The 19,716-nt window shown below is 39.4% G+C and overlaps 4 protein-coding genes across 4 annotated transcripts; all 4 read right to left on the reverse strand.

Annotated features, from left to right (window-relative positions):
* Positions 1 to 2,868: 2,868 nt before the first annotated feature.
* Positions 2,869 to 5,058, reverse strand: LOC143506575 (ferritin, middle subunit-like). Its single transcript, XM_076996369.1, has 4 exons — positions 4,822 to 5,058; positions 3,832 to 3,978; positions 3,572 to 3,697; positions 2,869 to 3,328 (listed from the first exon to the last, which is right to left on the reverse strand). The coding sequence occupies exons 1-4, from the start codon at positions 4,921 to 4,923 to the stop codon at positions 3,173 to 3,175; spliced, it is 531 nt and encodes a 176-aa protein (XP_076852484.1). The 5' UTR covers positions 4,924 to 5,058; the 3' UTR covers positions 2,869 to 3,172.
* Positions 5,059 to 6,761: 1,703 nt separating this feature from the next.
* Positions 6,762 to 8,285, reverse strand: LOC143506606 (ferritin, middle subunit-like). Its single transcript, XM_076996371.1, has 4 exons — positions 8,044 to 8,285; positions 7,615 to 7,761; positions 7,357 to 7,482; positions 6,762 to 7,153 (listed from the first exon to the last, which is right to left on the reverse strand). Exons 1-4 carry the CDS (start codon positions 8,146 to 8,148, stop codon positions 6,998 to 7,000), a joined length of 534 nt encoding a protein of 177 aa, XP_076852486.1. The 5' UTR covers positions 8,149 to 8,285; the 3' UTR covers positions 6,762 to 6,997.
* A 3,513-nt stretch (positions 8,286 to 11,798) lies between these two features.
* On the reverse strand, positions 11,799 to 13,685 carry LOC143506590 (ferritin, middle subunit-like). Its single transcript, XM_076996370.1, has 4 exons — positions 13,449 to 13,685; positions 12,584 to 12,730; positions 12,343 to 12,468; positions 11,799 to 12,152 (listed from the first exon to the last, which is right to left on the reverse strand). Exons 1-4 carry the CDS (start codon positions 13,551 to 13,553, stop codon positions 11,997 to 11,999), a joined length of 534 nt encoding a protein of 177 aa, XP_076852485.1. The 5' UTR covers positions 13,554 to 13,685; the 3' UTR covers positions 11,799 to 11,996.
* Positions 13,686 to 16,771: 3,086 nt separating this feature from the next.
* LOC143506643 (ferritin, middle subunit-like) lies at positions 16,772 to 18,171 on the reverse strand. The gene is made up of 4 exons (XM_076996373.1): positions 17,909 to 18,171; positions 17,540 to 17,686; positions 17,286 to 17,411; positions 16,772 to 17,144 (listed from the first exon to the last, which is right to left on the reverse strand). Exons 1-4 carry the CDS (start codon positions 18,011 to 18,013, stop codon positions 16,989 to 16,991), a joined length of 534 nt encoding a protein of 177 aa, XP_076852488.1. The 5' UTR covers positions 18,014 to 18,171; the 3' UTR covers positions 16,772 to 16,988.
* Between the last annotated feature and the right edge of the window lie 1,545 nt (positions 18,172 to 19,716).

Raw genomic sequence — 19,716 nt, forward strand, 5'->3', positions numbered from 1 at the left:
AGTGACTCTGCACTTCCCATCAACATCAGTGAGGAAATTAGACAAACCATGTTAAAGATAAAGGATAAATCATTTAAAAATAATAGTACTCCCAAATTAAGTTATTTGTGACTTGCATTTATTTTGAATGTACTGTCTATGTTTTCTGAAGACAGCCATTAAATTTGCTTTTCCTTAAATAAAAATTTTATATTTCCTAAAGTAAATTGATACCTAGACAAGGTAATTTGTCACTTTTTTGTCAGTTGTGATTTTCACCCGAATCAAAATTTGTCCTCTGCATTTACCCATCTGTGCAATTAGAACACACACTAGTGATAGGGGGCTGTGGTGCACACGTGCCCAGAGTGGTGGCCAGCCCTAGCCTGGCACCTGGGGAGCAGTTGGGGTTAGGTGCCTCAGTCATGGCCTCAGGCCTCAGAATCAAACCCACAACCCTCCAGTTACAAGACTGGTTCCCTAAACACCAGACCATGACCAAGACAATAGTTTGTATTGGAAGCAAGTATTCAATAGGTGACACTATATGAGTGTAGTATTCTCATTACCGGAAAGACACTCATTTCCTAGAAGTAAGCAAGCTCTCTGTTCATTTATCCCAACAGTTGCCCTTGTTCAGGTGACACTAGCACTAATGAAGTCTCAGGGTATGATTCTCTACTTCTCTCACTAATGAACTCTGAGTGCTGGAGAGAACTTTCATTCATCTCCACCTGCATCACTTTAAATAGTTCCTGTAGGACCTAGAGGCATATATTTAGATGTAAGCTGTTACCTATGTGATGCACTTACTTGGTTTTGAGGAATCTTGAATGCTTTGTATAAACTTAATTTTACACATTGTCAGAGCTAAAACTGTCATTTGTATCTGTGCACGGACTCTGTTGAATCCACTAATTTTACCTGGATTGCTAATTAGAAAATCTAGCAAGCTTGAGCAAAATCCTGGTGAGGACTTTTAATCGCGGCACCTGGAATTGACAGCGCTAATATATATACAAAAAGACAACAGAGTCCGTGCACAGATACAAATGACAGTTTTTAAAAAACTAAAATTAAGTTTATACAAAGCGTTCAAGACTCGCATAACTTAGACTGGGTCTTGGGCATTATAGGTCAAGGACTTAAAGCAGAAGAAACTTTGGGAGGCTGCAGTTGGAAACTACACGCCCGTCTGCATATGAACAAAAAATAAATCCAAATGAAATCAATATTTGGTGTGACCACCGTTTGCCTTCAAAACAGCATTGATTCTTCTAGGTTTACTTTTATTTTGAAGGAATTTGGCAGTGAAGTTGCTAAACATGGTCAGTCAAAGTGATCTGAACTAACAACAGATCAACAGTGGATGTGAGCTTGCTCACCTCATTTGGTTTCTTCCTGCAATCCCAGATAAATTTGAAGGTTAGACGATCTCGTTGCCATCACCCTGAGCTTTAGCTCCCTTCAGAGATTCTCAGTCGGATTCAAGTCAGGACTCCGGCTGGGCCATGGCATAATGTTAATGTTTTTGTCCTAACAATTTCTTCACCACTTTAGCTGTGTGCTTTTGGTTGGTGTCATGCTGAAATGGCATTGGGTACCAGTGGACAAGTTTCTCTGCAGCCTGAAGTTGTTGTTGAGGATCTTGATATATTGTTCTTTTCTCGTGGTGTCATTTACTGTGATTAGGTTCCCTGGTCCATTGGCTGAAAAACACCTCCAAATCATTAGGTTCTTACACCAAATGAAGGATATATCATTATGGCCAAACAATTCAATTTGTTTAATCTGACCATCAAGCAGAAGTCCAGAAGTCTTCTTTTTCTGGAGACATGGCATCTTCCGTGGTCTGCATCCGCAGAAACCAACAGTGCGCAGTGTCTATTGGATCTTCTGCCTTGAGACATTGCCACCAGCAGAGCCCAGATTCACCAGGATGGTGGTGAATCCTTGGATTCTTTGTCACTTTTCACTATCCTCCTGTCCAGCACAGGTGTCACGTTTGGCTTCTAACCATGTCCTCTGAGATTTTTGACAGTGCAGAACATCTTGTATTTTTAATAATACTTTGCACTGTAGCCACTGGAACTTGAAAATACTTAGATATGTCAATATAACATTTTCCTGACGTGAGTAGCCACAGGCCCTTGGTAAGATCCTTTGTTTTAGCTATGACTGTCCACAAACCGACTGCAGAGAGCTGCTGTTTTTCACCTATTCATTAAAACAGCTGTTGTCGTTAGGATGCTTTAGAACAGCTTGGAATGGTATAGAAATTTGGTTTGTTCCATAGACTGCAAGAGTTTGCAAAGATTATGAATAATTTTGGACATGCCACTTTTTGTTCAAATGTAAATAAAAGCGGAGAATTTTTTTATTTTTTACACAATGAGGTCTCTTGTACACCATCTTACCATCTAGGAGACACCTGTGTCATTTCTGGGGGAAAAAAAACTTGTTGGCTGAATAAAAGTAAAAATTTGCCAGGGATATGAATAATTTCAGGCTTCACATATCTCTCTCTATATATAAATATATATACACACACACACACAGCCCCTCTCACACACACACACCATGTCATGTCACAGCAGCAAGGGAACATAGGCACTTGTTTTTTTGGAGGACAAAGAGTGCTGGAAACATATTCCAAGAGATTAACCGGACTTGAGTGCAGTGCTCATATAAAAACAAAAAGAATGATAAACAATTTAAATCTATTAATCATTTATGTAGTAATTTTTTAACCATTAACAATGTCGGTTTGTCTTGACTATGGGTTTGGTCTGAACTTTTGCTACTTGCAAATATGACACGAAAGATAGAACAGTATGAAGTTTTAGAATCGCTGCAGCAAGTTAATAAAAAAAAAATCTGAATCTCATACACATCCACCACAAAATATTTATTCATCAGATTAAGTTCAATCAGACTCACTCGTCTAAATTCTGGTGATCACATTCAGAAAATAGCTGCTTGTACAAAACGGTAAATGACTGAAGCAACAAGGCAAATAAGTCACAAAATAGATTGAGTCATGTTTTTACTGGCCAACTTCTCATACTTGGTGTATTTAATTATATAATTTAGATGTAGACTTTGTAATCCTTTAGCTTGTTCACAGGCATTTACATGTCATGGACCACAAGCAGTGCATTTAGCAGGCCTTGGTTGAAGCTTAGGGCTACATTTAGCTCTTGCTCCCCAGGGTGTGCTTATCAAACAGGTACTCGGCCATCTTGTTGTTGCCAGCGTCCATCTTGCTGAGGTTGGTGATGTGGTCACCCAGCTTCTTGATCATCTCCACCTTTTCATCCAGGCACTTGGACTCCAGGAAGTCACAAAGCTGTTGTACAAATTTAGAGTGAAACACAGCCGATTACTAGCCATATAAATTGCAATTAAAATATTAGAATATTTTGGAGACTCATGATCTTTGACCAGGGCTTATATTTGTGTGGATGGGTTGAAACAAAGCAAGCACCATAACCACATTTGCCCAATCAAGACAAAAAAAAAAAAAAAAAAAGTGTGCACACAAATGTTCGAGTCTAGGGTCTCTGAGCATGTTGAACCCACTGAAACTCACATGAGGGTCGGCCTTCTCAGTGGCGATCTTGTGCAGATCCAGTAGGGCCTGGTTGACCTTCTTCTCCAGCTGCAGAGCACACTGCATAGCTTCCAGTCCAGTGCCCCACTCATTACGTTCAGGTTTCTGATATAAAAAGTTGACATTTGGTTAAAAAAAAAATTTAGTTCTAGTATTGCATAAATACTCAAGTTTTCACATACATGAGGACTCAGGCAATAGGGGAATGCTGAGCTCCTCTGAGCTTCTTCAGGATCTACCTTGATGTCCTGAAGGGAAATTTGGCCACCTCTCTTGTTCTGGAAGCACATCAACTTCTCTGCATGCTCACGTTCCTCATGGCTGTTCTCCTTGAAGAAGTGGGAGAAACCCTCAAGGGCGACATCATCCCGGGAGAAGTAGAAAGCCTATGGGCAAAAGCAGAGGTCAATGATGCTGGTTATGCATTTAAGATACATTCGGTGAAAGATATGCAAGGCCTTGGTTAGATATAAAATTATTATTTAAAAATCACATATGCCTTAGTGCAAGGTCTGGTGAGTTTTGACCAACACCAACTTCTCCCATTTGCATTCTGTAAAGGTCAATGAAAGTTTTTAACCTTCCTTCCACATGGGTTTGGGAATCATCGTTCATTTTATTTGCTAAAATCATGCTCAAACTTCCTTGATAAGTCACCATGCTTACCCTGCTGTATTTACACTGCCAGCAGGTAAAACAATCTGCTGAACACAGTGAACTCAGTGAGCCAGTTTTCTCCAGATTTCCTTTGTGATTTGGAATGACCAAAATGAATGAAGTATGCAGGTTAAATGAGAACATAACCACAATGGTCTGCTGCCTTGTGGATGTAACCTTGTGGCTACTATGATATGGAAGAGACGCCTTCCTTTTTGCCAGACACTTAATGTTTTTTTTTTTCGGGTGAAGTTTTATTTAACTGCAGTTCATCTCAATATGTAATCTTAGCCCACACACACAACAACCGGAGTTGGGCAGGGTTGTAAAACACGCATGCAAACTATAAAAATGTGTTTCTTATAGAATGAATATAAAGTGCACAGAACATAAAATAATAACGTGGTCTGTCGTATTATAAGGAGGCATGGTAGGACTAGTTTTTTTTTTGCTACACCAGTGTTTAAAATAAGTTAACTTTAACTAGAAAACACGGTAGCTTCAAAGCAGCATCTTTCCTCAGTCTACGAATTCTGCAAAGGCTAAAATTTATATTTTTATGAATTACTCACCATCGAAGTGTATGTGTAGGACGCATAAAGCTCCATGTTAATCGTCCTGTTAACAGCCTCCTCAGAGTCGCGGTTATAGTTCTGACGAATCTGGGAATTCATTTTGTCGCTTTTTAAATTATCACTATTTTACCCTAATACACAGCTAAGAGCAAGATGACGAAGTTCGAGTGACAAATCTAAAAGCCTCCGTCCAATCACAGTTGACGCAAGAGTCTTCCACGACACGAGATAGACGCGCTTGGTTTCAGTATTTATGATCGTTAACACAGAATGACACGGTGAAAAACAACCAATCAGATTTAAGAATTCGATCCACATACGTAGATACCCTATAGCTTTAAAATACTGACACCAGCATGAGGCTGGAGAGAAGACTCATTAAAGATTTACAATAATTATTTATTTATTTGAAACATTTCAATAATGACTAAACAAAACCTCTAAAGACGTGTAAACAATGTTTTTTTCCCTGGAAAGCTACTAGCCTACATATTTCAGCACATTTGCTCTAATCAGAAGTAACTAATGGTCTCAAATAACTGGATCACGTATCCTGCAGGTATGTAGTATTAGAGTTAAGGACCCTTGTTTTAAAGAGGCACTGCATGACCTGTTGTTGGTGACCTACTGATTTCCCCCCTAACATGTCAAAGGATCATTCATTAGTTTTCTTCAGGCAGGGTTCTCAAACAGCCTACATCACAAATCTGCAGTGTGAGCAGGTAGTGGTTCTTCTTCAAACCTTCACACTTTCAATATGCATCAGTACAATTTTTAATAACCTATAATCAACAATTTGATCAGTAGGGATAAATGACACAGTAAGAGCAGTCAAATCCCAAATTTAAGTTGAAGAGAGAGCCAATGGCAAACTTGTCTTAGTGCTTGATTTAACACCTCACTCTGTTTCCTAATTTGCACTGCATATAGTTTCTTATAGTATCAAGCATCCTTTGGGCCTGATATGATACAAGTCAGCAGATGCAACTAATTTGAGTCCAGTGGTCAAATAAACAAACATGAGTAGTTTTCGTACATTAATTTTTATTTGTGCATTGTGTAGTATTACCAAATACAAGCAATGTTGTCTTTGTTTTGTTTGTTCTTTTGTTAATTGTCTACAGTTTATTTCTTTTTTAAATATGGACCCCTGTAAGTAGTAACTATATAGGTAACCTCATTACTCTGCTGTTGGAAACAGGAGTTCCTGAAAGAAATGCATAGAAAGAACGAGTACATACGACACGTGAGGAAGATGGCCACATCACTGTGGGTTGAAGTCACAACTGGTGGTTTTATTTAATGTACTAAAGTTTACCTTTAAATAGAAGTTGGAGCCCAATTGAGTGAAAGATGCCTCGTCTATTCTCATGACAAAATAAAGAGGAAGAAAAATACATAAAAAAGACATTACATTTTCCCTTTGCGAGACATTAAGGTCTGAAAAACAACCAGATCAAGTTTAAATTATTTTCCCTTCAGACAAATACTCTCTATGGCAGTTTCTTATCCAGTCATGTTTAGTTGCAAATGTCTATTTGGTAACAGAAACCAGATTTGACATTTAGTATCTGTAATTGATGAAAGACCCTTTACATGACCCACCAACTCAGCACTTGGTTATAAAGACCTAATCACTTATACTGTAGCAATCTCCAAAGTCCCTTATGAATGGTGTCAAACACCCTTTACAGAGAGCCAATTGTAACTATGGTTTCAATTTAACATGGGTTTCAACTTCCCAATAGACTGGTTTGCATTTTGAGTAAAGTTCAGAGATCTAAAAAGGTTCTTTACAGACTGCATACTGAGAATTATGTACTTCAAGTACCAATACTAAACTTTCTGGAACAGTTGTTGATTATACAAAATCTGACAATCAGCCACAAGTACACCTATTGAACTTGTGTAAAATAAAAACCCTGAGCGAACTCCTATAATGCTTAGATAACTTTTATTAATTTTTAAAGTGCAGATCATCCTTACAGGGGTGTACAATATCTACCTGCACTTCACAAGAGTCACATTCTGCAGAAAGTGTTTATTGTCCAGATTCAATGAGGGTTAGTTTGTACAGACATTTAAAGATGCTCTTGGCCATCTTAGAACAAAATTGGTACAGTTTGAACACATCAATTTCAACCCTAACCCTGCTTGAAGCTTGGGGCTATATTTAACTCTTGCTCCCCAAGGTGTGCTTATCAAACAGGTACTCGGCCATCCTGTTCTTGCCAGCGTCCATCTTGCTGAGGTTGGTGATATGGTCACCCAGCTTCTTTATCATCTTCACCTGCTCATTCAGATACTCTGACTCCAGGAAGTCACACAGCTGTGGAAAACACATTAGAACAAAGTCAAAATAAAACAGGGATCATTCTGATCATTAAAAATGCCTTGTGTCCTAAAGCTGCCACATGAGCAACCCAAACCACATCAAAGAAAATTGTATGCAGGCTCTCAAAACAAGTTCACTGAATGGAGAGATAAACTGGAGAGATATAAACTGGGAGTGTGGTGGGAACATGGACTCACATGAGGGTCGGCCTTCTCAGTTGCGAGCTTGTGCAGGTCCAGCAGAGCCTGGTTCACCTTCTTCTCCAGTTCCAGAGCACACTGCATAGCTTCCAGTCCAGTGCCCCACTCATCACGCTCAGGTTTCTGATGGGGGAACCACAAGGACAGAGTATTAGATACAATAATAAAGCAGATATGGTGCTAAACCTTCAATTAATCATGTTAATGCTCACCATCAATAAAAGGTTAAAAGTCATAACTAGAGTTAATATCTACCTTGACATCCTGGAGGAAAATGCGTCCACCCCTTTTATTCTGGAAGGACATGAACTTCTCTGCATGCTCACGCTCTTCGTGGCTGTTCTCCTTGAAGAAGTGGGAGAAACCCTCGAGAGCGACGTCATCCCGGGAGAAGTAGAAAGCCTGTTAAAATGATAGAAGTTAAAAAAAAAAAAAAAAAAAAAAAAAAAAAAGTACAAATTAAATAGTAAAAAAAAAATAGTTATCGAGATCAATGAAATTCCGCCTACCACGCTTAATGTTGCACAAGTCAAGTAAATTTAGCTAATAACTTTCTTTTCTATCTTTATCCTTCATTGTACACAGGTGTACGTAGAACGAAATTTCGTTGCAATTTTCCTTGCAAGTAACGTGTTCCTTAGACTTCAGGTTACCTAATGCGAATTGTATGTGTTAGTTACTCACCATCGAGCTGTAGGTGTAGGAGGCGTAAAGCTCCATGTTAATCATCTTGTTAATAGCGGCCTCACAGTCGCGGTGATAGTTCTGACGAATCTGAGAAGTCTCCATTTCGGCAGATATTTTGCTGTATTTTTATTCAAAATACAAAACGTAAATTAGGAAAAGGGAAAAGTAAGTGCGAAGAAGCTCCGTTCAATCGCTGCTGAAGCAAGAACTTCTTTGAATCTTCCCAAGGCTTTGAAATCAACGCCTTTGCTCTCAGACTTTATTGCTGCCACTGAAAGATGACGCGGCTGTGAGAAGCCAATCAAGTGTCAGAATTGAATGAAAAATTAATTAGAAAGTAGAAACGATGCCCTGTGAAGGCAAAGAACAAAATTTCAAAGGATGCTTTACAATGAATTACATTTTTCATTTATTTTAAAACGTTAAATGTTAAACAGTAATGACTGGTTCACCTCTGCCTAAATGAATGTCATCTCTCGATTGAAATTTGGGACCCACGTGTTCATATGTGATTTTTAAATCATAGTTCTTGAAGGAAAATGGTAGACATTGAAATGCAAATATCAGTTGAAGGGCGTTTTTAATTAGCTGTTACTTTAGCAGCCCTATTTATAAGTAAATTGTAAAAAACGGAACATGATTCACGAAATCATTTCAGTAAAACCTTGTATGGCCAAACGTCTTCAATATGCACTGTGACTCAGCAGTTTTTACACGTTCAGGTTGACTTGGCTGTCTTTACAAGCCCAGGTATCCTGTTCATGGTCGTGATAGTGGGGGGGAAAGTGGACCTGACTACCCAGGGCCCGAGTAGGGAGAGGGGCCCATTTTGCTCATGTGCCTCGTTAACTGGCATTTATAGGGGCCCACTGACTTTGAGAGTGTACAGGGTTATACACACACACACATATATATATATATATATATGTGTGTGTGTGTGTGTGTGTGTATACACAGAGGTGGGCATTCCAGGTTCAGAAAGTAAAAATGCTCACCAAGATTTTGTAGAATGCAAGAGAAAAGTGAAGGAAAACAATTTTGTCCTCAAATTCGTCAGTACTTATGTAGATTTGAAGCCTACATAGGTTTAAGTGGTGCATGAACTGTTTCCACTTTAAATACTGAATATTTGTGTTACATAGTGCTGTGTGTACTGTGTCGGGGACATGAGGACTTTTGGGACTATCAGATGTACCCATCTCATATTCAGAGATGTGCTGAGACATTCTGAGTCAGCATTTGCTCAGTTCACAAAGACTGTCTATGTTTGTTCACTGGGAGAATGGCTTGTACACACACTTTCAAAAATTATTGCAATTTTAAAAACATGCCTAATTAGATATACTTGCTCCAGCAACAAATGTAGCTAAATCTAATTTGCAGCTTCTTTATGTTTGTCAGGTTTGCCTTAGGTCTACCTTGGTTGTACCACCAGCCCTTGCAGGCAGGGGTCTCCCTCCCCAGAATACTGATCAGTCACCATAGCAACATTCCCTGTGAAATTTCTGTGAACTGTTAGGACTCAACACAGGTGCGTTTATTTCTGTTAATGTTGATGATCATGGCTTACAGCCAATGAAAACCCAAAATCATTATCTCAAAAAATTAGAATATTATATAAGATCAACTAAAAAAATTACTTTTAATTCAGAAATGTTGGTCAGAAAAGTATGTACAGTAAATGCACTCAATACTTGGTCGGGGCTCCTTTTGCATGAATTACTGCTTCAATGCAGAGTGGCATAGAGGCAATCAGCCGGTGGCACTGCTGAGATGTTATGGAAGCCCAGGTGGTTTTGATAGCAGCCTTCAACTCGTCTGTATAGTTGGGTCTGGTGTCTCATCTTCCTCTTGACAATACCCCATTATCTATGAGGTTTAGGTCAGGCAAGTTTGCTGGCCAATCAAGCACAGTGATATTGTGGTTATTAAACCAGGTATTGGTACTTTTGGCAGTGTGGACAGTGTGCCAGGAAAATATCCCCCACACTATTGCACCACCACCACCAGCCTGAACCAGTGATACAAGGTAGGATGGATCCATGCTTTCATGTCGTTGATGCCGAATTCTGACCCTACCATCCGAATGTCGCAGCAGAAATCGAGACTCATCACACCAGGCAGTTTTTGCAGTCTTCTATTGTCTAATTTTGGTGAGCCTGTGCAAATTGTAGCCTCAGTGTCCTGTTCTTAGCTGACAGGAGTGGCACCCAGTGTTGTCTTCTGCTGCTGTAGCCCAACCTGCTCAAAGTTTGACATATTGTGTATTCAGAGATGCTCTTCTGCATGCCTCAGTCATAACGACTGGTTATTTGAGTTACTGTTGCCGTTCTATCAGCTCAAACCAGACTGGCCATTCTCCTCTGAACTCTGGCATCAACAAAGCAAAGCATCAAACTGCTGCTTACATGATATTATCTCTTTTTCAGCCCATTCTCTGTAAACCCTAGAAATGGTTGTGCATGAAAATCCCAGTAAGTCAGCAGTTTCTGAAATACTCAGACCAGCCCGTCTGGTACCAACAACCATGCCCAAGGTCAAAATCACTTAAATTACCTTTCTTCCGATGCTTGGTTCAAACTGCAGCAGATTGTCTTAGCCATGTCTACATGCCTAAATGCTTTGAGTTGCTGCCATATGATTGGCTGATTCAACATTTGCGTTAATGAGCAGTTGGACAGGTGTACCTAATAAAGTGGCTGGTGAGTGTATATAATATATGCATTTCACATTTTGTATTTAATTAAATAAATTACCTTTTTGATTATATTCTAATTTATTGAGATGCAGCTGTTCATGGAGTCAATTTAATGCAATGGAGAGCTGCATGTAATTACAATGTCTTGCCCTTTCTAAAGTGAGCATGTCTGAGCAATTATCTGTATCGCTGTTCCCATGATTGTATTTTAACTAATGTTTAGTGTGTTTTTGTACTGTTGGTGATCCCCTTGGAAATCCTGTATATTTAGCATTGCCTGTTTAATTTAAACCAGCAAATGGATCCCACCGTGCCTTGCAGTTTGTTTTGTTCACGAACATGTATGCTTGTCCCTGTACTTATTTGGACATTTTTCTCCCTATGTGAGCAGCAACAGCACTGAAAATGCTACACACATCGGAGGCTTCATCTGGCAGTATTCCAGGCAACGGTGAAGCCGTTTTAAAGACCCCATTGTCCGTTCAGCATCTTCCAGATAACACACTCCATTCCAATTCCTCAGAACTACAGTTCATTGTTTCCCTTGTGCCAGTTCAGGGATGTCCTCACTGTACAATCATACTCACTTTACAATCAAGAAAAGCCTCAAGAGGTTCAGAGGCTTTGTGCCCATTTGCTAACAATTGTGCTGTGTTCCTTAGCTCACATACCTTTGCTTTGCTCCCATTACCTAGTGCTTGTGTGTCAGCAGAATGAAGGGTGTTATTTTACGAATGGTGCATGGGGTGCTAGGGATAGTACTGTGTCTTTGTTGGTAGTTAGTGCTGTTTTTGGGTTGTGCTGCACAAAGGCAAATGCTCCCATCAAAAACAGAATTGTAGTAAGTATAATTAGTACAAATGGAATCAAGATTAAATGGTGTTTTCATACCTTTTGAAGCCAAAGTATTGTTTTACAGAGTGAATTATTACATTAGTTTTACTCTTTTCATACAGCCTCACTGCAGTCTTAATCAGGTCCTTGAACAAAGGTCGAGTTATGCACTCTGGGTTTGTAACCCCACACATATGGAGGAGAAAAAAACTCCCACACATCCAGCTCAAAATGTTTATTCACCAGATTGTCATGGTTAAGATTAAATCAGCACACATGTTGAGAAGCCAGTCTTAGCCAGAAAGACAACCCTCTACAAGATGTACAGATGACAGTATCTTAAATTTTGCACTACAGTAAGAGCAGAGGCACAGTTTGAATGCATGCTGTAGACCCTGCTTGAAGCCTGCAGCTGAATTTAGCTCTTGCTCCCCAGTGTGTGCTTATCAAACAGGTACTCGGCCATCCTGTTGTTGCCAGCGTCCATCTTGCTGAGGTTGGTGATGTGGTCACCCAGCTTCTTTATCATCTCCACCTGTTCATTCAGGTACTCAGACTCCAGGAAGTCACACAGCTGTGGAAAATGGATCAGAACAATGTCAATAAAACAGGGATCATTCTGACCATTAATAATGCCTAGTGCCCCAAAGATGACATATGAGGGACCCAAACATCATCAAAGTCAAACGTATTGTATGTAGGCTCTCAACAATGATTTAACTGCATAGAGATAAACTGGGAGTGTGGTGGGAACATGGACTCACATGAGGGTCACCCTTCTCAGTGGCGAGCTTGTGCAGGTCCAACAGAGCCTGGTTCACCTTCTTCTCCAGTTCCAGAGCACACTGCATAGCTTCCAGTCCAGTGCCCCACTCATCGCGCTCAGGTTTCTGATGGGGAACCAGAAGGAGAGTATTAGAAATAATAAAAGTAGACATCTACCAATGAATCTATGCTTCACACACTTCAAAAGATACGAAGGGCCTGTAATTCATAAAAACATACCTTCACATCCTGTAGGAAAATGCGTCCACCTCTCTTATTCTGGAAGGACATGAACTTCTCAGCATGCTCACGTTCCTCATGGCTGTTCTCCTTGAAGAAGTGGGAGAAACCCTCAAGGGCAACATCATCCCGGGAGAAGTAGAAAGCCTGTTAAATCAGATGGGAAAAAATTGCACAAATGAGTTCATTTTAAACTAAACCTGTACAGAACATGAAACATGGTAAGTATCTGTTTGAACTTGCCATTTTCCATACTGATAATGGAAAAGTGAATACTAGGTCATGGTAGTGATTTATCTAACCATTTAGTAGATGACAGCCTAACAGTAGTTTATGAATAACAGACCACCAAGGAGTACTTGGAGGGGTAAAGCTAATTACCAAACCACATTTACCAAATGGTTATACTTTAGGGATGTCCTGTGCAGAATAAGGCTTCATGAGTTTTAAGAAATAACGGACACTATTAGAGTTTTCCAGTGCTTTAAACTTTTCAATTTTTTAAAATATATGCGAGGTAAATTAAACCATTTTGGAGGTTATAGCAGCCTAAAGCCTGCACAAACGTATTTTTTTCGGATGTTTATTAATACGCAGTAACCTACTTAATTTGTTTGGTGTGTATGCAGACATGTACGAGTCGCACCTAACTACTGAATCCTGATTCTTCTCACCATTTGTCATAGACGAGAGAGGGTGTAGTTAAGGTAGTTAGTGAACGAAAATGCCCCAGTTGCAACTTTATACACGTGCACTAATCTAAAAATATTTCAAAGATTATAGAATATATGGAAAAAACACTTTTCTTTGCAAGATCAACTATACATTTTAGCAAGCCGACCATTTACATTTTTAAATTACTCACCATCGAGCTGTAGGTGTAGGAGGCGTAAAGCTCCAGGTTAATCATCTTGTTAATAGCGGCTTCGCAGTCGCGGTGGTAGTTCTGACGAATCTGAGAAGTCTCCATTTCGACCGACTTTCACTTCTGTTTCTTAACAAAATATAAATAACGAAATTCGAAGATTATCGATGGACAAAGAAGCTCCGTTCAATCACTGTTGAAGCAAGAACCTCTCGTGAGTCTTTCCGAGGATGAGATGGACGCGTTCGAGCTCAGTACTTATTGTCACCACCGCAGGTGACGTGGCTGTAATCTACCAATCAGGTTCCATCATTTCATGAGGAACTAAGGAGACATGAGAAGTTGCCCTGTCATAATAAAAGTACTGTCACCAGCATGACACTGAAGTACTATGAAAAATTAATTGTATTTATTTGAAACATTTAAATGTCAACTTGTAATGACTGATCAAAAAATCAAACCATAAAGTGTTGATTTCAAAGTCTCTCTATTCATTTTTTTTTGGGACCCACACGTCTTCATGGACATCTTTCAAGCAGATATGTCTGGCAAAAATACCTTTCTATGACGAACTTCTATGAGCCTTCAAATGCAAATATGTTATGAAAGAGACATTGATTGTATTGAACCACTATTTAAATATGCATATTTAGTCAGCCAATAGTCCAAGAGTAAACATGACTCCCATGATCATTTCTAACATGATACAAGAGGAGACATCTTCAGTATGCACTGTGACTCAGCTGTTTTTACAAGGCTGGGATGAGTCATCTGTTTCACAAGCTCAGGTAACCTGTTGCCTCCCTGGTGTTCAATGATTGTGTTGAGACGGAAAAAACAACCCTGTTCAGTTTTCTTCTCTGAGAATTCAAAGGCAGTCAACATTATTTCCCAGTCTGCATTTATTTCGACAGATGATCGCTTTCAATGTCTTCAGAACTTACAGAGCTCTGCAGATGTCCAAGGCCACCCCTACAAATAATGCTTAAAGCCATTTATCAGGCCAGTAAATGTTTACTGATCTGAAAAAGTTGTTTCAGTGTAATATTAATGCTTCTTCTTGATTTCACGAGATAAAAGAGGATCTTCTTCATTACCTTCCAAACCTAAATAAATTCCACAGGCATCTATAGAAAAATGCCAAAAACAGACTAAATGTTTTTAATCAACCAATTCTTATCAGTGGTAAAATAAATATCTTCACAGTAAAAGTGTTTATGGGCCCTGAAGCATAGGATCAACACTAGTGAAACAGACATTGTTTTGGAAACATTTTTGGGCAAATAGCACAGGACTAATACTTCATACACATTTATTTTCCAAGATTGGGTATCCAGTGTAGTCTCAAAGTGTGGATTTTCTTTTATGTGTTCTGTATGGTTCTCCCTGTCCTCACAGCAGTCTGTATAACTATAAAAATGGATTTTTAAATGTATACAAATTTTGAACTTTTTGAATATACATTTTTGAATATTCCAAGATTATCCACTAAGAGTCTCCCATACGTGTACAACATGGTTATTTTTAATTTTGTGTGCCTCTTTAGATGAGCTCTGGCTTGTGTCCTATTCAATAATAAATGAATAATCATGTTACACAGAGTTGTGAGTATACTCATGTTGAGGATATTAGATGACATGCAGAACCCTTGGCCTATCAGATTTACATAGGGGAAAAACCTCACATTCATGTGCTGAGTGTGACATGATGAGATATTCTGAATCAGCACTGTCTGTGACTGTCCATTCATAGCAGAATTGCATGCCCAGACTATTTTAGTTATTACTACCATAGAAAATGCACATATTACTATAGATGTATTATAGATTTTACATTACATCTTCATCCTATGCATTTTGTCTTGTCAATTTTCGTGAATTCCTGATATAATCTATTTCTATTGGAGATATATCAAATAGGCTAGTCGCAAAAGTGATGCTCTATAGAGCTGAACAACATTATGCCAAACAAAAAGTTAGTTAATATAGTCTGCCTCTGTAGCACAGATAGTTGTTTACAAAGTCACTCAGGCATTACATGACCTGTGAGTCAGACTCAAAAATGTTTTATTGTTTTGAAGTTATAATGACCTGACACTACTACACATCACATGCATGGTATTTCCAAAAGGAGCTAGCAAATTTCACTCACAAAGGCCCTACACAAGGGCTGAGCCAAGCATGCTAGCTGAGAAGGTTTGGGAGATGTGACAGACATTGGGAGGAGGTGTGGTGCTTAGCCAAGTATTTATCTCAGACATACTGAACAGTGTCTATAAGCAGAATGACGAATCATGAACGTTTGTGCCAGGGCCGGCGCCAGAACATATACAGTGAGGGGGCGTCAGAAAATTTCGGGGGGGCGAACGTAAGTTGTTGAGCGGGGAGGAGAGGGGGGTGCGTGTAACGATTGTCGAGCGGCCGAGGGGGCACCATGTAGCGATTCTTGTAAAATAAATGGGTCTTATTTTTTACATTGAGGGGGCAGGACACCTCGCCTGAGGGGGCGACGCCCCCATTCGCCCCCCCGTGGCGCCGGCCCTGGTTTGTGCCCTACGCTGTATCTCACAGCTATGAAAATGACACGGGTTGTGAGGTTCCCCTCTGTTCTCCTTCTTTCTTTCGTTTAAGGGTGGAGCTAGTTAACACTCGGTGGTTAGAATTACATAGGTATGAATTTTATCTAAAGGTTTACAGTTCTGTAACTACTGTTCGCTATCATATCATCCACTGGCAAACAGTAACTATGATTATCTAGGACTAAACTACTCAGCTTAAACAGCCAAGTCTTTCAAATTAGAAATGTAAGAGATGTAAATAATGGCCAATTTATTTTGCCTGCTTGGTGCTAAACCTCAGCCTACTGATTGTACCGCTAGGTGTCGACTTGGTGCATGTTCAAATTCAGGAAGTTCCCCAGTTCCTCTTTTCTAACACTACTGCTAGACCACAATTACTGGAGCACTGGCAGCCTCATTTCTAGGCACATGACCAGTCATGTGGTACGAGAAAAGTAGCCTCCATTACCCTTAAAGACACAGAATGATACTGCAGCATTAAGTTCATAGCACCAAAGAGTTACATATACATTTTATAATCTTTTATCATATAATTTGTGTTATCAAAAGTCCATTTCATGCCTGGTGCATTTGTCCACCCCACCCATTGAACAGCTGGAGGCCAACCAATCTACTGAAATATATCAGAGAACCAAGAACATATGCCCTGTGGGGAAACTTTAATCCCACATTGATTGCTGCAACACACTTGACCATCCATACATAACTGAAGGTAGAGGCAGGAATAAGAGGCAGAAGGCACATGTCCAGGACAAAATGTTTATTCAACAGATTCAAAATCAGTTAAGATCATGTTGGGCTGTGATTAGAAAAGCCGTTTACCATAAGAGCCTTCTAGTGATTAACATGACAGCTTAAGTTCAATTTTGCACAACACAGCAAGAGCTGATTTCTTAGGATTTAACACACTCCGCAGGCCCTAGATGTTTTAAACTTGGGCTTGGATTTAGCTTTGTCTGGATTTAGCTCTTGCTCCCCAGGGTGTGCTTGTCAAACAGATACTCGGCCATCCTGTTCTTGCCAGCGTCCATCTTGCTGAGGTTGGTGATGTGGTCACCCAGCTTCTTGATCATCTCCACCTGCTCGTTCAGATACTCGGACTCCAGGAAGTCACACAGCTGGAGGAGGAAAGAAATGGCAATATATTTTTAGAATATGAATGTTAAGGGCGTGTTGTTTTGAATCACAAGTAGCATGACTGACGTATCTCGAATCACCACACCCATGGGTGTGGGCATGTTTAAGCACAAATAACTCACATGAGGGTCACCCTTCTCAGTGGCGAGCTTGTGCAGGTCCAGCAGAGCCTGGTTCACCTTCTTCTCCAGTTCCAGAGCACACTGCATAGCATCCAGTCCAGTGCCCCACTCATCACGCTCAGGTTTCTAATGGGGGAACCACAAGGACAGAGTATTAGATACAATAATAAAGCAGATATGGTGCTAAACCTCTGCTTAATCATTTTAATGCTCATCGTCAATAAGAGGTTAAGTCATAACGAGTTAATATCTACCTTGACATCCTGGAGGAAAATGCGTCCACCCCTTTTATTCTGGAAGGACATGAACTTCTCTGCATGCTCACGTTCCTCATGGCTGTTCTCCTTGAAGAAGTGGGAGAAACCCTCGAGAGCAACGTCATCCCGGGAGAAGTAGAAAGCCTGTTGAAATGATAGAAGTGAAGATTTTTTAAGTTATAAAATGTACAAATTAAATGGTAAAAAAAAAATTGTTATCGAGATCACAATGAAATTCCGAATACCACGTTTTATGTCGCACAAGTCAAGTAATTTAGCTAAAAACAAGTAACGTGTTACTTCAGGTCAGGTCAGGACGTCAGGTTACCTAAAGCGAATTGTGTGAAAGACATGTTTGTTACTCACCATCGAGCTGTAGGTGTAGGAGGCGTAAAGCTCCATGTTAATCATCTTGTTAATAGCGGACTCACAGTCGCGGTGGTAGTTCTGACGAATCTGAGAAGTCTCCATTTCGGCAGATTTTGTTCTTTTTTATTATCAAAACGTACAAAAATAGAATCTATACAATGAAGTTCGAAGATGGTCTAGAATGATCAATTCTTCGCGACAAAGAAGTTCCGTTCAAGCACTGTTGAAGCAAGAACCTTCTGAAACCTTTCCTGTAAAATGGAACTGTTTGTTCTCAGTATTTATAATCATCATGCAAAACGGTAGATCTGTGGACAGCCAACCACATGTAAGAATGCAGTAAAACAGGCGGGCTCAAACTGCGTGGCCAATCATGATTGCGGCACGTTTGCCCGATAACGCGAAGTCAAAGAAGACAGAAAGAGATCTTCTAGAACATCGTACTTCATTTACACATGACAGGAAACTGTTTTCAGATATCGAATTTATAATTTAACTTTCACCAAACGAGCGTGCTTAATTGTAATTGTAATACATATCAACGTGGGATTATTTAGAAAGGGTTCCTCATAACACATAAAGTGCATAGGAAACAAGGTACCTGGGCTTTGGTTAGGTTTGAAACTTGGATCTGTTTCAGGTCGACACAAACAATTTAACCTGCATAATCGATATGATTATCAAGAGTTAATTTCAGTTATTGGTAAATTAATAATAGGGTACAGTTTAACAGTGTAAAAGTATAAATAACGGAGAAGGGGGAAGTCGCATCGAACTATAGGGTAGTCAATACTGCAAGACATCCACAAAGTTATTCCAGTTCCTAGTTTCACGTTAGCCTTCACAGAGCTGGTTTAATATGTCAGTCTATGGACTTTGTTCTAGACAACCTCAATAAATAGACAACGGGGCACATTAAACTAACTTTTAATCATAAACCTTCACTGGAGTTGATCTTTGGTCCTTGTCATCTGCCAATATATCCACAAAAGAGATCGTTTGTAGAGTGGAAACAAAGGATTGTACAGTTCACGTTATGCTTTCAGATGAAAAACAATGCATGAAAGCGAATTTACAAGTCATCTTCATATACCAACAACATTTGTAACGAAGAAAGAGGGTAAATCTCACAAACGTATCATTAGTGAACAACAAAGTTAAACGAAGCCAAAACAATATATGAAAGATCAACGTCACGTCTCCTGCTAGAAAGGTATAATAATAAATAAAACGTAGGCTACCTGAAACAGCTGACAGTCCTATATAAAAAGTATGATGCTGACATATCTGCTATGGTTGAGTATTTTCTAGTATTTTTTTGTATCGATTTCAGGATCTGAAAGATTCAGCAAAGTAAATACTACATTTCTATTTCACAAGTTTGTTTACATGTTAACTTCTTTCACCAAGAGCCTATTTTTTTTACAAGTGATCAGTAATGATAAGTAATGATTATTATTTTGTAGTCAGTCAGTATGTTCTTTCTGGCATGATAGGTCTTAGGATGTCATAGGCATTATATTTAAGTTATCTTAATTCCTTCATTGTATTTGATTGTCAACAGAACTTGGAATAGCTACTACAAGAAAGGTAGAATTATTAAAGGTTCTATACAAAGGAACTCATGTGAATACTAAAATGAATGTTTTAGTTACACAGTGGAAACAGCCAGAGTTCACAATGTGCTTTGTCACTATGACTCAGCAGTTCCTGTTTTCCACAGGACTGTCATGGGGTTTGTAGCTATGATAACACACCCACATGGTTGTGGCATGATTGCTTGAAACTGGTTTTATTATAACAGA

This window comes from Brachyhypopomus gauderio, chromosome 2, assembly GCF_052324685.1.
Source record: "Brachyhypopomus gauderio isolate BG-103 chromosome 2, BGAUD_0.2, whole genome shotgun sequence".
Taxonomy (NCBI): domain Eukaryota; kingdom Metazoa; phylum Chordata; class Actinopteri; order Gymnotiformes; family Hypopomidae; genus Brachyhypopomus; species Brachyhypopomus gauderio.

Coding starts and splice junctions, on each gene's coding strand:
- LOC143506575 (XM_076996369.1), bottom strand. CDS start 4,923: ATGAATTCCCAGATTCGTCAGAACTATAACCGCGACTCTGAGGAGGCT. Junction 3,979..4,821: donor CCTACACATACACTTCGATG/GTGAGTAATTCA, acceptor TTTTGCCCATAG/GCTTTCTACTTCTCCCGGGA. Junction 3,329..3,571: donor CTGAGAAGGCCGACCCTCAT/GTGAGTTTCAGT, acceptor TTTGTACAACAG/CTTTGTGACTTCCTGGAGTC.
- LOC143506606 (XM_076996371.1), bottom strand. CDS start 8,148: ATGGAGACTTCTCAGATTCGTCAGAACTATCACCGCGACTGTGAGGCC. Junction 7,483..7,614: donor TTTTCCTCCAGGATGTCAAG/GTAGATATTAAC, acceptor TTCCCCCATCAG/AAACCTGAGCGTGATGAGTG. Junction 7,154..7,356: donor CTGAGAAGGCCGACCCTCAT/GTGAGTCCATGT, acceptor TGTTTTCCACAG/CTGTGTGACTTCCTGGAGTC.
- LOC143506590 (XM_076996370.1), bottom strand. CDS start 13,553: ATGGAGACTTCTCAGATTCGTCAGAACTACCACCGCGACTGCGAAGCC. Junction 12,469..12,583: donor TTTTCCTACAGGATGTGAAG/GTATGTTTTTAT, acceptor GTTCCCCATCAG/AAACCTGAGCGCGATGAGTG. Junction 12,153..12,342: donor CTGAGAAGGGTGACCCTCAT/GTGAGTCCATGT, acceptor CATTTTCCACAG/CTGTGTGACTTCCTGGAGTC.
- LOC143506643 (XM_076996373.1), bottom strand. CDS start 18,013: ATGGAGACTTCTCAGATTCGTCAGAACTACCACCGCGACTGTGAGTCC. Junction 17,687..17,908: donor CCTACACCTACAGCTCGATG/GTGAGTAACAAA, acceptor TCATTTCAACAG/GCTTTCTACTTCTCCCGGGA. Junction 17,145..17,285: donor CTGAGAAGGGTGACCCTCAT/GTGAGTTATTTG, acceptor TTCCTCCTCCAG/CTGTGTGACTTCCTGGAGTC.